At 41.1% G+C, this 13,571-nt stretch overlaps 1 protein-coding gene across 3 annotated transcripts in view; it reads right to left on the bottom strand.

Moving 5' to 3' along the window:
* The window catches only part of IGSF3 (immunoglobulin superfamily member 3), a 131,166-nt gene that overhangs the window by 12,871 nt on the left and 104,724 nt on the right, over positions 1 to 13,571 (bottom strand). For all 3 annotated transcript variants that reach the window (XM_072644462.1, XM_072644464.1, XM_072644463.1), the window contains one exon: positions 3,485 to 3,895. In XM_072644462.1, coding sequence (XP_072500563.1) covers positions 3,485 to 3,895 — 411 coding nt within the window. The remainder of the gene's footprint in view (positions 1 to 3,484; positions 3,896 to 13,571) is intronic.

Consider the following 13,571-nt stretch of genomic DNA (forward strand, 5'->3'; position numbering starts at 1 on the left):
AAATAGTGGGAGAACAAGGATAAGGAATGTATATTTTCTGATCAGAAACATCACAAGTTATAAAAAGAGGCATGAGGCTAGGGCACACAAACCTTTAGATTTGGAGCAAGAAAGAGCTGGGTTCGAATCCGAATGCTAATACTTATTAAGTGTGTGCCCATGGGATGAATACCCACAGAACATACCTACCTACCTAAATGGGTTGTTGTGACATTCCAACGAAATAGTCCATACCAAGGACCTCCCGACCAACTATATGATTATATAAATGTCAATTAGCATTATTAAAGTGGTAGAGATTTGGGAAGGGAGGCTAGAGGGGCTTCTGTCACCAGAGACTGTTCAAAATGGTAGCAGGGGAAGCTAATAAATCCCATAAATTCATAAGCTGTGTCCAATTGTAGAATGTCTATTTGAATGAATAATGATAATATTCATGGCTAGCACTAAGAGAGTACTTAAGGGATGCAAAGAACTTTTTAAATCTTATTTGATCCTCAAAATATCCTGGGAGATTTTGGAGAGCAATTTGGACCTGTGCCCAAAGGGTTACAAAAATGTGCATACCCTTTGACCCAGCAATATTGATTCTAGGACTGTATCCCAAAGAGGTCATAAAAATGGGAAAGGGTCCCACATGTACAAAAATAATTATAGCAGCTCACTTTGTGATGATCAAGAACTGGAAATCAAGGGGATGCCCATCAATTGGGGAATGGCTGAACAAGTTATGGTACATGAATGTAATGGAATACTATTGTGCTATAAGAAATGATAAAGAGAAGACTTCAGACAGGCCTGGAAGGACCTATATGAACTGGTGCTGAGTGAAAGGAGCAGAACCAGGAGAACTTTGTACACGGCAACAATCACAGTGTGCAAAGAACTTTTCTGGTAGACTTAGCCCTTCACAGCAATGCAAGGACCTTAAAAATTTTTCAGTGAACTCTTGAGACAAAGTGCCTTCCATATCCAGAGAAAGAACTATGGAATTAGATTGCAGAATGAAGCAGACCATTTTCTCTTGTGTTATGTTTTGTTTTCATGGTTTCTCCCATTCATTTTAATTCTTCTATGCAACATGACTAAGATAAAAATGTGTTTAATAAGAATGTATGTATAGAACCTATATAAGATGGCATGCCATCTCGCAGAGGGATGGGGAAAGGAGGGGAAAAAAATCTAAGCTATATGGAAGTGACTGTAGAAAATTGAAAACAAATAAATATATTTAAAAAAACATCTGGGAAGTAGGTGCTATTATTATTTCCATTTTATAGATGGGTAAACTGAGGATGAGAGAAGTTGGGTGACCAAGCAGTAAGTGTCTGAGGCAAGTTTTGAACTAGATCTTTCAAACAGCATCTGCTCTTGCCCACTGCACCACCTGGCTGAATCCAAACCATTCCAGCTGCCTCCTCTATCAAAATTCTCATTCCTTCAGTGTTCCAATCTCTGCCAGTTTTTACAAGGTAAAGAGGTAGGAGTAAAATAATTCAAACCTTACACTAAGATACATTAATGATACATATACATATACACTGAAAAAGGCTTCATCAATTATCTTCCCCAGGATCATCTGTCTTTTCAAAATAAGTTTAAACCAAAGGATTTCATCTCTAATAGTTGAGATTCTGGCAGGTCACTGGGTCCAGAATCTGGGCCTTTCTCTGGCAGAGCTACTTTGTCTAGGCTAGCCCTGTTCCTTAGACTTTTTCAGTTTTAGAAAAAAGACATCCCTTTCCAGTTGCATAAGGCAAGCTCCCACTAGAAATTAAATGAAAATTATCTACCTCGAGTTCCCAGTTCAAGCACAGGGCCCTTCCAGGGGAATAATTACCAGTCTAGTTCTTGGTTAAATCCTCAGCAGCCTCAAACACAGAAATGAGAACAGAAATGAGGAGGTGAGGAGAAGCAGGGAGTAGGTTCTCAGGTCACAAAACCTAATGAGGTTTGGTCCTGCCTTAGCCTTCAAAATCCTGTTAGCTAAGCTAAAAACCAAAAGCCATCTACCATAAACGGTATTTCCATCCCCCTCCAAAAAAAACCAACCCCAAACCCCAAACTTTTAACAAGCCTCATTTTTTCCAAGTAGAGATTTTTTTTAAGGCATTTGCATAATACATCTTTTTCTCTAAGTGCTGGCCTCGATTGGAGCATCCTCAACTCAATAAGCATCTATTAAGTGCTTAATGCCTACTTCCAGCCTCTGTGGTGAGATAGGCAAAAACTTGGTCCCTCTCCTCAAGAGGCTCTGACTCTAATGAACAACATACATCTTTAGTTTCAGGACAAATAGGGCTTGATAAAGCAAAGCACATTATCAAGGCTTCAGAGTTCTAAGATCTGATTGTGGGCCTACTGGAAACCCAAATCCTATGGCAAAGACAGATGAACAGGATAATGTGGGCAACCAACATGGGGGTCACTGGCAATCTTCCAAGTTCAAAGGCCCTGGCAAGAAGCCTTTGGAAAAACTGAGGTCAGAACACAGGCTGCCAGAAACCACAGCTGTATAGACATGAGATCACAGCTGCACACAGCAGTCAGCTGGCTCTGTGGGCGTAGAGGTTTTCAGAATGAGGCCATTTTCTAAAGGTCTCCTAGGCTCACAATATCCAGCACACATGTGTACACACACACACACACACACACACACACACACACACACACACATACACAACTCCAATAGGCTTTTCTAGATTTGTACCTGTCCTTGGATGTCCCTACATCCTACTCTCTGTATGTGTAGGGGAAAGCTAGTTATCTCAGTTTATAGAGCACCAGGCTTGGAGTCATGCAAATCTGAATTCAAATCTAGCCCCAGAAACGTCCTCACTGTCTGAATGTGGGCAAGTTTCTTAATCTCTGTTTGCCACTAAAGCAAACCACTTGAGCATCTTTCCTGAGAAAACCCCATGGACAGGGAAGTCCACAGAGGTCATGAAGAATCAGACATGACTGAAACAACTCAACAACACCAACTTTAGATTGTCAGTTCCTTGAGGGCAGGGGCTTTTGTATCCCTAGCAATGAGAATGGTACAGAGTAGGTACTTAATATGAATGTGTCTCCAATTAAGTCTTGCAATTTTCCCTTTTGCCTTAAAATGTCTCAGGTAAACATCCCTATGTGATGACTGGCTCCCTTAATTCTTTTGCAAAGTCCCTTTAAATTCCAACAATGGACATCTTTGATGATGAGGTGGCAGGGCAGGATGGTGGACAGAGCATTGGACCTAGAATCAGTAGACAGAGATTCAATTTGCACCTTTCCTTTGGAGCTTGGTATTTGTGTGACCCTGAACAAGTTATTCAATAACCTCTCTAGATTTCACTTCCCTTAGCTGTAAAATGAGGACTCCAGGAGGTGTGTATGTACTTGATTGATTCTAAGGGCCCTTCCAACTCACTTTGATCTCAGGATCCCTTCACATTCTGAAGTTTCCATACTTGGTAAAGGGAGGTGACCCAGCTCACATTACCTGGCCGCTTCACTGTGACCTCTGTCCGTCCTGAAACTTCTTCTGCCAGCTTGTACCAGGCGTAGTTGGGGCTCAAAAGCCACTCTTCCACATGGCAGTAGTAGCTGCCACTGTCGCTGACCTGTGCCCTCTGGACAGTCAGGCTGAACAGGCCGCCAGACATGTGCCTCTCAAACTGTAGCCTCCCCCTCAGGCCCTCCTCCTCAGCATAGGTGCCATACTCAAATGCAGAGTTGTGGGTGGTCTTCAGGATAAGCTTTCCATCAGCATCAGAGGGTTTATGGACATACCAGAGAACTGCAAAGTGGGAATTCAAGCTGGTTTGAGATTTCACCGAACAGTTCAACTGGATGGGTCTGTTCTCTACCAGAGTGATCGTCCTCTTAGACTTACTCACTTGTAGCTTTGTCACTGTAAGGGAAGAGAAAACAGGTCACCAAGGATAGGCAAAGCATCCATCCTCCCTTTCCCTGTGCACTGGAAAAAACCCACAGCTCTCCTCAAAGTGAATTTTCAGGTTTTGAGAGGGTCTTGATATATTAGTCTCACACACTAAGGTTTGTCAAAACTAGTAGCCGTTATAAAAAATGATGAATAGGTACATTTCAGAAAGACTTGGAAAGACTTACATGAATAGATACTGAGTGAAGTGAGTAGAACCAGGAGAACATTGTATACAGTAACAGTAAGCTCTAAGATCGACTTAGCTCTTCTCAGCAATGCAATGAACTAAAACAATTTTAAAGGACTCATGATGGAAAATGCTATCCACATCCAAAGAAAGAACTATGGATCTGAATGTAGAGCAAAGCATACTATTTTTACTTTTTTCCCTTTTACTCTGCTTCTTCTTTCACAACATGATTAATGTGGAAATATATTTTACATTATTGTACATGTATAACCTATATGAGAATGCTTGCTGTCCTGGGGATGGGGGAGCAAAGGGAAGGAGGAAGGGAGAAAAATTTGAAACTCAAAAAACTTTTAAAATGAATGATAAAATTGTCCTTACATGTAATAAGAAAAAATGAAATACTGCTTTAAAAAAAATTTGTAGATGACTAAAAATAAGAATATAGGAACTGGTGACATGGATTTTAGGCTAAAGTACCCCCCAAAATGTAGGATGCATCTTCTCCTAAATTCAAAATAACCCAACTGCAAGTGGTAGTATGATCTCTGCCACTAGACTACAACAAACTGTAATCTAGAACTGTGATTCCAATTCGCTTATGACTAGAGAAAGAGCTAGTAAGTATTGTACAGATTACTTAGTCCAACTCCAACTGATAGCTGAAGGAACTGAGGTCTGGAGTGAGGATGAGGGAAATTACTTGCCCAGGGTCACATAGCTAATTAAGTAACAAATCCAAGGTCAGAACATAGGTTTTCACATTAAGCTTTGACTCAAGTTCATGCTACTTTAGTGAAAAATTATTTCATTGTTTTGTTTTGTGCTTTAAATACTGATAAGTGACCAGTGAATATTCCTTCTATTTTCTATTTTATAAGGTTTGAGGGGGAGGAAATTCAAGAGATCATGTTCATAGGTGATGAACTAAAAAGGTTAGGGGCTAGGAACTGGACAGAGATCACCCTTCTTTTCTAATAATCATCACAGCCATGAGGTTTGAAAGGCAGCATAGTAGGGCAGGAAGACTGCAGCACTGTGAAAGGAAAGCTGATGGAAATCAGTCAGTAACCAAGACTGTCCACTGTGCGGAGGGCTGAGGTTACAAAGAAGGAAAAAGACATGGTGACTGAACTCAAGAGGCTCATATTCTAATGGGGGGAATAACAAACAACTACGTACATCTAAGGTATTTACAGTATAAACAGGAGATAATCTCTGAGGAAAGGTACTGGAGAAGGCAGGGAGGAGGGTGGTGTCAGAAGACCGGGATTCAAATTCCATTTCCGCTATTACTTGTATTACCCTAAATTCCCTGGGCCTCAATTTCCTCATCTGTAAAATTAGAGTACTGGGACAGAGAACCTCTAAGGTTCCTTTCAGGGCTAGTTCTATATGACCCAATGACCTTGGTCTGAATCCTGGCTCTGAGACTACTCTGGTGACTGACTGTACGTCAATTACTTCTCTACATTGAGCTCTTCATCTGTAGAATGAGAAGGTTAGACTTAGATGGCCTCTGTGTGGTCTTCCAGCCCTAAATCTCTGGTCCTATGACATGACAGAAGGTGATTGGAGGAAACCAGGTTAGGGCTATGGAAAATAATCAGGAGGATGAATGGGGAAGGAGCAAATGAAAGGAGGAATAGTTACCCCCATCAAGAGATCCTTGTATTTTCTTCCCCTCTGCCATCTGTTATTGGGATGTCAGGAAAAGAAGGAAAAGTTGACTCCAGAGATGATGAACTAATTTGTGATGCGACTGACCCTCACAGGATTGCAACAGGACCATAGATTTAGAGCTCAAGGGTGAGACTAGAGATCTGCTTCAACCTCCTTGTTTTTCAGAAAAGGAAACTAAGGCCCAGAGAGAGGCTAAATAATTTGCCTAGAATCAATTCAGTAAGAATCTGGTCATAGACACTAGCTGTGCGATCCTGAACAAGTCACTTAACCCTGTCTGCCTCAGTTTTCTCATCTATAAAATGAGCTGGAGAAGGAAATGGCAAACCATTCCAGTATCTTTGCCAAGAAAACCCCAAATGGGATCACAAAGACTGGGACACAACTCAACAACAACAGCAACACTTTAACAGGTATTTAGGCTAGAAAGATAGCAGAGCAAGGATTTATCCATTTATATCATTGGTGTCGTCTTGTACCTTGTACCTTGTTTTCCTGGTTCTGCTCACTTCATTTTGCATCAGTTCATTTAATTCTACCCTGTTTCTCAGCCATGTCTCATAACACAATAATCTTCTGTTACATTCACATACAACAATTTACTGAGCTATTCCCCCATCCGTGGGCATCTGCTTTGTTTCTACTTCTTTGCTGCTACAAGAGAGGCTACTATAAATTTTGTGGCATTTCACGGAGGCTTTCTATCATTGGCCTCTTTGGGGTAGGTGCCCAGATGTGGGACCCCTGGATCAAAAGGAAAGGATGTTTTATTCACTAGGCCCTGTGAGAGCCTACAGCACAAGCTCTATCTAAAGGGAATTCTATGCTTCAGTTTGTAGCTGAAACACCTATTTGCCTTAGGACACATATGCAAATAATTTTAAGATTCCTTGAAATCTCCATCACATACAACCTTTACCACAGTGGGTTCCTTCTTACAAGCAGGCCCTAATGGCTACCTCTGTGTTTGGTAAATAGTCACTGCTAACAAAGTCAGTGGGTTTCCATTCTTTCTCCACCCTAAGCTTTTGGGCAGCTAGGTGGTGCAGTGGATAGAGCACCAGTGCAGGAGTCAGGAGGACCTGAGTTCAAATCTCACCTCAGAAACTTGACACTCACTAGCTGTGTGACCTTGGGCAAGTCACTTAACCCCAACTGCCTCATCCTGGGTCATCTCCAGTTACCCTGATGAATATCTGGTCACTGGATTCAGATGGCTCTGGAGGAGAAGTGAGGCTGGTAACCTGCATAGCCCTTCCTCATTCAAAATAAAGTCAAGTGCAAGTCGTGTCATTATTTCTCTGATGGTATGGCTTCTTTGGCAACAAATGATAAACACACACACATACACATCCTAAGCTTTACACAAGTAGGAACCAAATCTCTCTTGTGGGTGGGACAGGAAAGAAGGAAAAACTCCTGCTTACAGGATGCCCCATACTAAGCCTGTGCCAGGGGCCAGCCCTGTGAGCACAAAAAGGCTGTGCTCTGATGAAACTCCAGCATCCTCTGCTGGCCAAGCTCTTGATTTTCAGGAAAGAATGGGATTTCAGTGCCAGGTGCAGCTGAAACAAAGCTAGAAGGGCACACTTGGAGAGAATAGCTGATTTTCTTTTGCTGGCACAGACTGGTTAGTTAGCACGCAGAGTTGCCCACGGTCCAAGCTTCTTTCCCAAAAGGGCCAGTTACTTTCAGAGGACCAAAAATGGTTTGACAGTCACAACTGTTGTGTGTGTGTGTGTGTGTGTGTGTGTGTGTGTGTGTGTGTGTATGTTTAATCCAGCCAGCTGTCTAGTCCATGTGTGCTGTTGGTCACAATTGGGGTGGGTAGAAGGAGGAGTGAGAAAGTGAGAGTGTGACTGGATCTGAGCCCTGGACTGTGAATCAGGCCTTGGAAGACGATCAAATCTTTACATACATTATCTCATTTGATCCTCACAACAACCCATGAGGAGTGAATGTGATATAAAAAAAAAGAATATTGGTTCTAGAATATAACCAGAGGACCTGGGTTCAAACCCTACCTCTGATGCTTACCACCTGTGTGACTACCACCATTCACTTTACCTCCTTGGGCCTCAGTTTCCTCAACTGTAAAATAAAGGGGTTAGAACAGATGACCTGTGAGGTACTTTCCAGCTATGGATGTATGATCCTAAAAGTAATATAGAGGCAAAAAATGGGTTATCCCCATTTGAAAAACAATGGATTCCTCAAGTGACAGCTAGTATCAGTGATGACATCTGAACTCATAACTCTACTGACTCCAAACCCATCAATCTTCATTATACCACACTGCCTGGATCATAAGGATATCTGCAGAACAAGCCATATTTTCTTATAAAGAGCAGGCAATCCATACATCCCATCCAACCAACACAGTCAATAAAGCTGAAGAAAAAAAGCTTACTTACAAAACTAAGCATCTCTTTTTGGAAAATTCCATCTCTCACTGCCCCAGTCCTGCTTTGATATCACTATTAATTAAGTCCAGCATTCAACCTTCTTTCCTATTCAGACAATGATAGGTGTCCAATGCATATTATGGAACTGAGGGCAGATATTGGTAGAAAGCTCAAAAGTCTGGGAAAGTTGGTTCACATTAGCTTTCCAGTCTACACCTGCTAACTGATCCACATTTTTTGGACTGGCAAGTATCCTATGACACATGCAATAACCAGTTACCCACCCTCCCCTCCCCCCTTTTTAAGCTTTTTCAAACAAATATTCCATATGCAGATGAGATCAGTACAGATGATACCATCTGAATTATCTGGTTCTTTGCCAAATAATTTGGTTGTTTAGCGTAGTGTAGAAATAGCCTTAAAATGTATTATTAATTGGGACCAGATTATTTTTGCAACCGTTACTAAGGAAACCTCAATTGCTATAGAAACTGCATATGTTAAATTGGTATCCTATGACTAAATGCAACACAGTTACTGGGCACAGAAAGCGAGAATCAAAAGCGGAGAAACGTTTTTCTGTTGTGTTTTTTTTAAAGTCATTTCCATTTATTCTCCTCACATCAAAATATTGTGAAGTGTTAAGAAATTTGAAAGAAAGGCATTTGGGGAATAAGGCACACACCTGGCAGGCAGGCCAGAGCTGAGCTCCTATATTAAGCTTGAAATTTCTCTCTTTCAGATTTCAAGTCCTACAAGGGTTACTTGTGTAGTCCGAGGCAGACTTTAGACTGCATGCAGTTCGGTCAGTTACACATTCCTGGCTGGGTAACTGACCAGTGCTGTAGCATCTTCTTTCTACTCACAAGGCTACAACTTTCATATTAAGCTCTTAGATTATAAAAACACTAGGACTATTTGATGGTCACTTCATCATTCAACTGAAATTTCTCTCTTTGTCCAAAGTTACCAATGATTGATTCATTGACAAATCAGGCGGTCTTTCCTCAGTCATCATCCTTGACTTACCATCCTCTCCTCCTGGATACGTTCTCCTTTCAATGTTTTTGTCTATACTCCTCTCTCTCAGTTTACCTCCTCCCTGTTTCATCACTCCTTGGTTCCTTACTTACAACAGACCTCCTAACTAGGGGTGTTCCTCAAGATTTTACTCTAGATCCCTTTCTCCTTTCCCTTTACAATGTTTCCCAGTAACTTCATCAGTTCCCACAGACTCCATGACTTCCATGCACATAAGTCACAGATATCTGTTGATACATTTGTATCTATCTATTTAATCTATATATCTGCCTCCGTATACAATGTCTCCCCCGAGCTTCAGTCCCACATTACCAGCTGGATATCCCAGAGACATGACTCAACATCTCCAAAATGGAACTCATCATCTTTCCTCCTTCCAAACTTTCCAATTTTTGTCAAAGGCAGTTTTCAAGGTTCATAACCTGGGTATTATCTTGTTTCCTCACTTCATATAGTCAATTAATTGCCAAATCTCACGATCTCTATCTTCACACACGAAACTTCCTCTCTCCTCAAACTGCTACCCTTAAGTTCAGCTCCTCACCATTTAGTCTGTAATAACAGTCTCCTAATTAGTCTTCTTCCTTCAATTCTCTCCCCAATCCAGCCCATTCTACACAGTGCTGCTGGAGTAATTTTCCTTAACTGCGTATCTAATCATGTGATTCTCTTACTTAATCAATTCCAGTGGCTTCCTATTACCTCCAGGATCAAATATAAACTGCTCTGCTTATCTCTGAAAACCTGACACAATTTAGTTCTAAGTTGTTTTTCCAGCTCCACTGGTCACTATTCACCCTCCAGAACTCTATGACCTAGTCAAAAATTACCTTTTTTCTGTTCCTTTCACATGACACTCTATCCCATCTCCATGACTTTGTATATCTCCTGCCTTCCCTCTGCTTCATAAGTCCCTTAAGATGATGCTCAGGCATCATCTTTTGCATGAAGCCTTTCCTACTTCCACATGCCAGTGCTCTCCCTTCAAAATGCCTTTGTATTTAACTATTTTGTTCATATTTGTCCTGATTCACTTTATCTCTATGTTGCATATATTTATACATGTAATTCTTGCCTCTCCAATTAGAATGTAAGTTTATTGGGAGTAAGGAATTTTCTTTTCCTTCTTTTTTCTTTCCTTCCTTTCTCCTTCCTCCCTTCTTTTCCTTCCTTCCCTCCTTTCGTATTTATATCCCCAGTGTCTAACACACTCTTTGGCACAGAGTAAGATTTAATAAATACTTGTTAAATGACTGACTCACTCGTAGCCTCTATGAAACCAGAAATCCCAGAGGCCAGGCCCCATCACTTTCATGGTAGCATCATCTTGCTCAGTGATGGAAGGCAATGCACTCTGTTTTACTTCTAAGTTGTCCCCTGCCTATTTGTTCTGTTGGAGAATTTCCAAAATGAGCCCGTGATCCAGCTAGACTCCTAATTCCAGATTAAATCCAATTACCTCTTCCAGATTCTTCTAGAGCTACCTTTCAGACACTCTACTGGCTCCTGAGATACAAGTGTCAGGTTAGACACTGTACTCTTAACTGTATGCTTTTGTCTACACTATTCCTCACAGCTGGGGAGAATCCTAACTGCCTCAATGAACTACCTTGCTATCTTTAGAATTCAACTCAAATGTCCCTTCCTCCAGCAAGTCTTCGTTGGCTACTACACCAAAAATTTCTTGTTCCCTTAGACCTCCTTTAAACAATCTGCAGACTGCTCCTCCCAACAATCTACTGAGATCAGCAGTCTTTTTTATAGATGAGAAAATGGAGGTTCAAAGAGGCTGAGCCCCACCCCCCTCAAATGGTTAAAGTCCAACAACCCCAGTCCACAAGAATAAGCACATACTGTCATTTTACCAATAAGAAAACTAAGGCTCAGCATCATTAAATGATGTGGTCAAAGACTGAGTTAAAAATCTGAGGCAGGATTCCAACGAAGACCTTCCTGACTCTCAGAACGGCCTTCTGTCCAGCCCCACAAGCTGCCAGACATACAGCATTTGTTTCGTACTTCCAACGCACAATCTTAGAACCATATTTCATAGTTATGTTTGTCCTATCTTTCACAGACTATAAACCCCTACTAGAGGCAAAATCTGAATTGCCCCAGTGCCCTGTATGCAACAGGCATTTTAAAAAAAATTGCCATGTTTGTTGTTGAGGTTGTTATATTATCACTTTTGACAACCATGGTCTAAGGTAGTTACGTACATAGATTGCAGAACTATTTGCATCCTGACCAGATAGCAAGTAAGGAAGTAAATACTGATAGAAAAAAGCTGCGGTCTCAGTCTTGGGAGACACAACAAGTCTATGGGAGACAGAAAGAGGATTCAGAGCAAACAGGATCATAAAATCTAAAGAGCTCAAGAGGGAGGGACCTTGGAGGGTATGGTGTTCAATCTTCTTATTTTACTGATGGGAAAACTACAAATGCCTTGCTAAAGGTAACAAAGGAAGCTGGAAGAATCAGGATTTGAGCCTAGTTCTTGCTCATTCATGAAGCCTTGCCTGATCTCAAATATTCCAATAAACTTCTGATTCTGCTGATGTTAGTATTTTCTGCAGTGAGGCAGGAAGAAACCTTGCCTACCCTGTACAATTATAATCTCTGATGATGACGACGATGATAACTAGCATTTATATAGGGTCTACTGTGTGCCAGGCACTATGCTAAGTAATTTACAAATATCTCACTGGATCCTCACAACAATGCTGGGAGATAGATACTACTATTATTCCAATTTTATAAATGAAGAAATTAAGGTACGAGGAGGCTTAATGAATTGCCCAGGGTCACAAGCCACTGAGTATCTGAGGTTGGACTCCATCTCAGGTCTTCTTGACTCTAGGCCTAGTGTTATGTCCACTGCACCACCTAGCTGCCCCATGTTCTCCATGAGTTCATCACAAAGGGTCTACCCCACACTCTAAAGGCACTACATGACTTTTCTTGATATCTCTAAGATGCCATTAGATTTCTCATTGGTTATTGACGTATAACCACTCCTTTTTTATAGTATATTTCTTGGCTAATACATCTGATTATTTTAGCAGAATTGATTTATCTTCTGAATTTCCATGGCTCTTTCTTTGTATCTCTTTCATAGCACTTATATATTATCTCATGTTCTCTCCTTCACCCTGCCCCCTGACCTCAGTGCCTATCATGGCATCTTGCCTGTAGTAGGTATCTACATTCCATAATCATAGAATCTCTGAGCTAAATGAGACTTTAGAACTCATGCAGTCCAACCCTTTAGTGAAAGCAAGAGTATCTTTCTACATTTCAGGCTCATCCCAGGACATCATCTAGTCTCTTCTGGAAGAATTTTAGTGAAAGGGACCACTTTATTTCACAAGGTACCCAACTGTACTGCTGGACAGCTGTAAAGTTGGGAAATTCTTTTTGATGTTGTGCTTCCTGTCTTAACTTCTACTCCTTCCTCTTCCCCCATCCCCATCCCTAGTTCTGTCCTCTGGAACTGCACAAAGTAAAACCAAGTCCCCTCTTCATTTGACAGCCCGTCCTATAAAAAATAGCCTGGTGAAATCAAAAGAGGACTAGATTTAAAGTAGAAGACAAGTCACAAATGACTTCATTCCATTTACAATCTGTGTGCCCTTTGGCACATAATCCCTCTGAGCCTCAGTTTTCCCATTCGGGTTGGACTATTTAGAGTCCCTTTCAAACACTATGATCCCATGAAAAATATTGAGAAGCAGTCTTCTCCAGGCTAAACCATTCCAGTTTCTTCAAACAACTTTATGACATGTAATGGCTGAACAAGTTAGGTATCTGAAAGGGATGAAATGCTACTGGGGTATAAGAATGATGATGGGGATGGTTTCAGAGAAAGTTGGGGTAATCTGTATGAACTGATGCTGAGTGAAGTGATTAGACTCAGGAGAACAGGTTATATTGCAACAATAACATTGGAAAGACAAATAACTTTGAAAGGCTTAAGAATTTTGATCAATTCAACGGTCAACTGCAGTTCCAAAGGATCTGTGATAAACTGTGCAACCTACTTCCGGAAAGAGAGGCAATGGGCTCAGGGTACAAATCGGGGCATACAGATTGTGGACATGGCCAGCATGGGATTTGTTTTGCTTGACTGTGTATATGTGTATGTCGAGCAAAACATACTTATGTATATTTGTTAAAAGGGCTTCCCACTCTTTTTCCTCCTAGTGATGGTAGGGGAGGGGATAATACTGGGTGGGGAGGAGTAGATATTTAATTGAAAAAATTAAAAACAATTCTATAATATTGTCCAAGTTCCATCACTGTCTTGGTTATCCTCCTTTGGATA

Source organism: Notamacropus eugenii, chromosome 2 (assembly GCF_028372415.1).
Source record: "Notamacropus eugenii isolate mMacEug1 chromosome 2, mMacEug1.pri_v2, whole genome shotgun sequence".
Classification (NCBI taxonomy): domain Eukaryota; kingdom Metazoa; phylum Chordata; class Mammalia; order Diprotodontia; family Macropodidae; genus Notamacropus; species Notamacropus eugenii.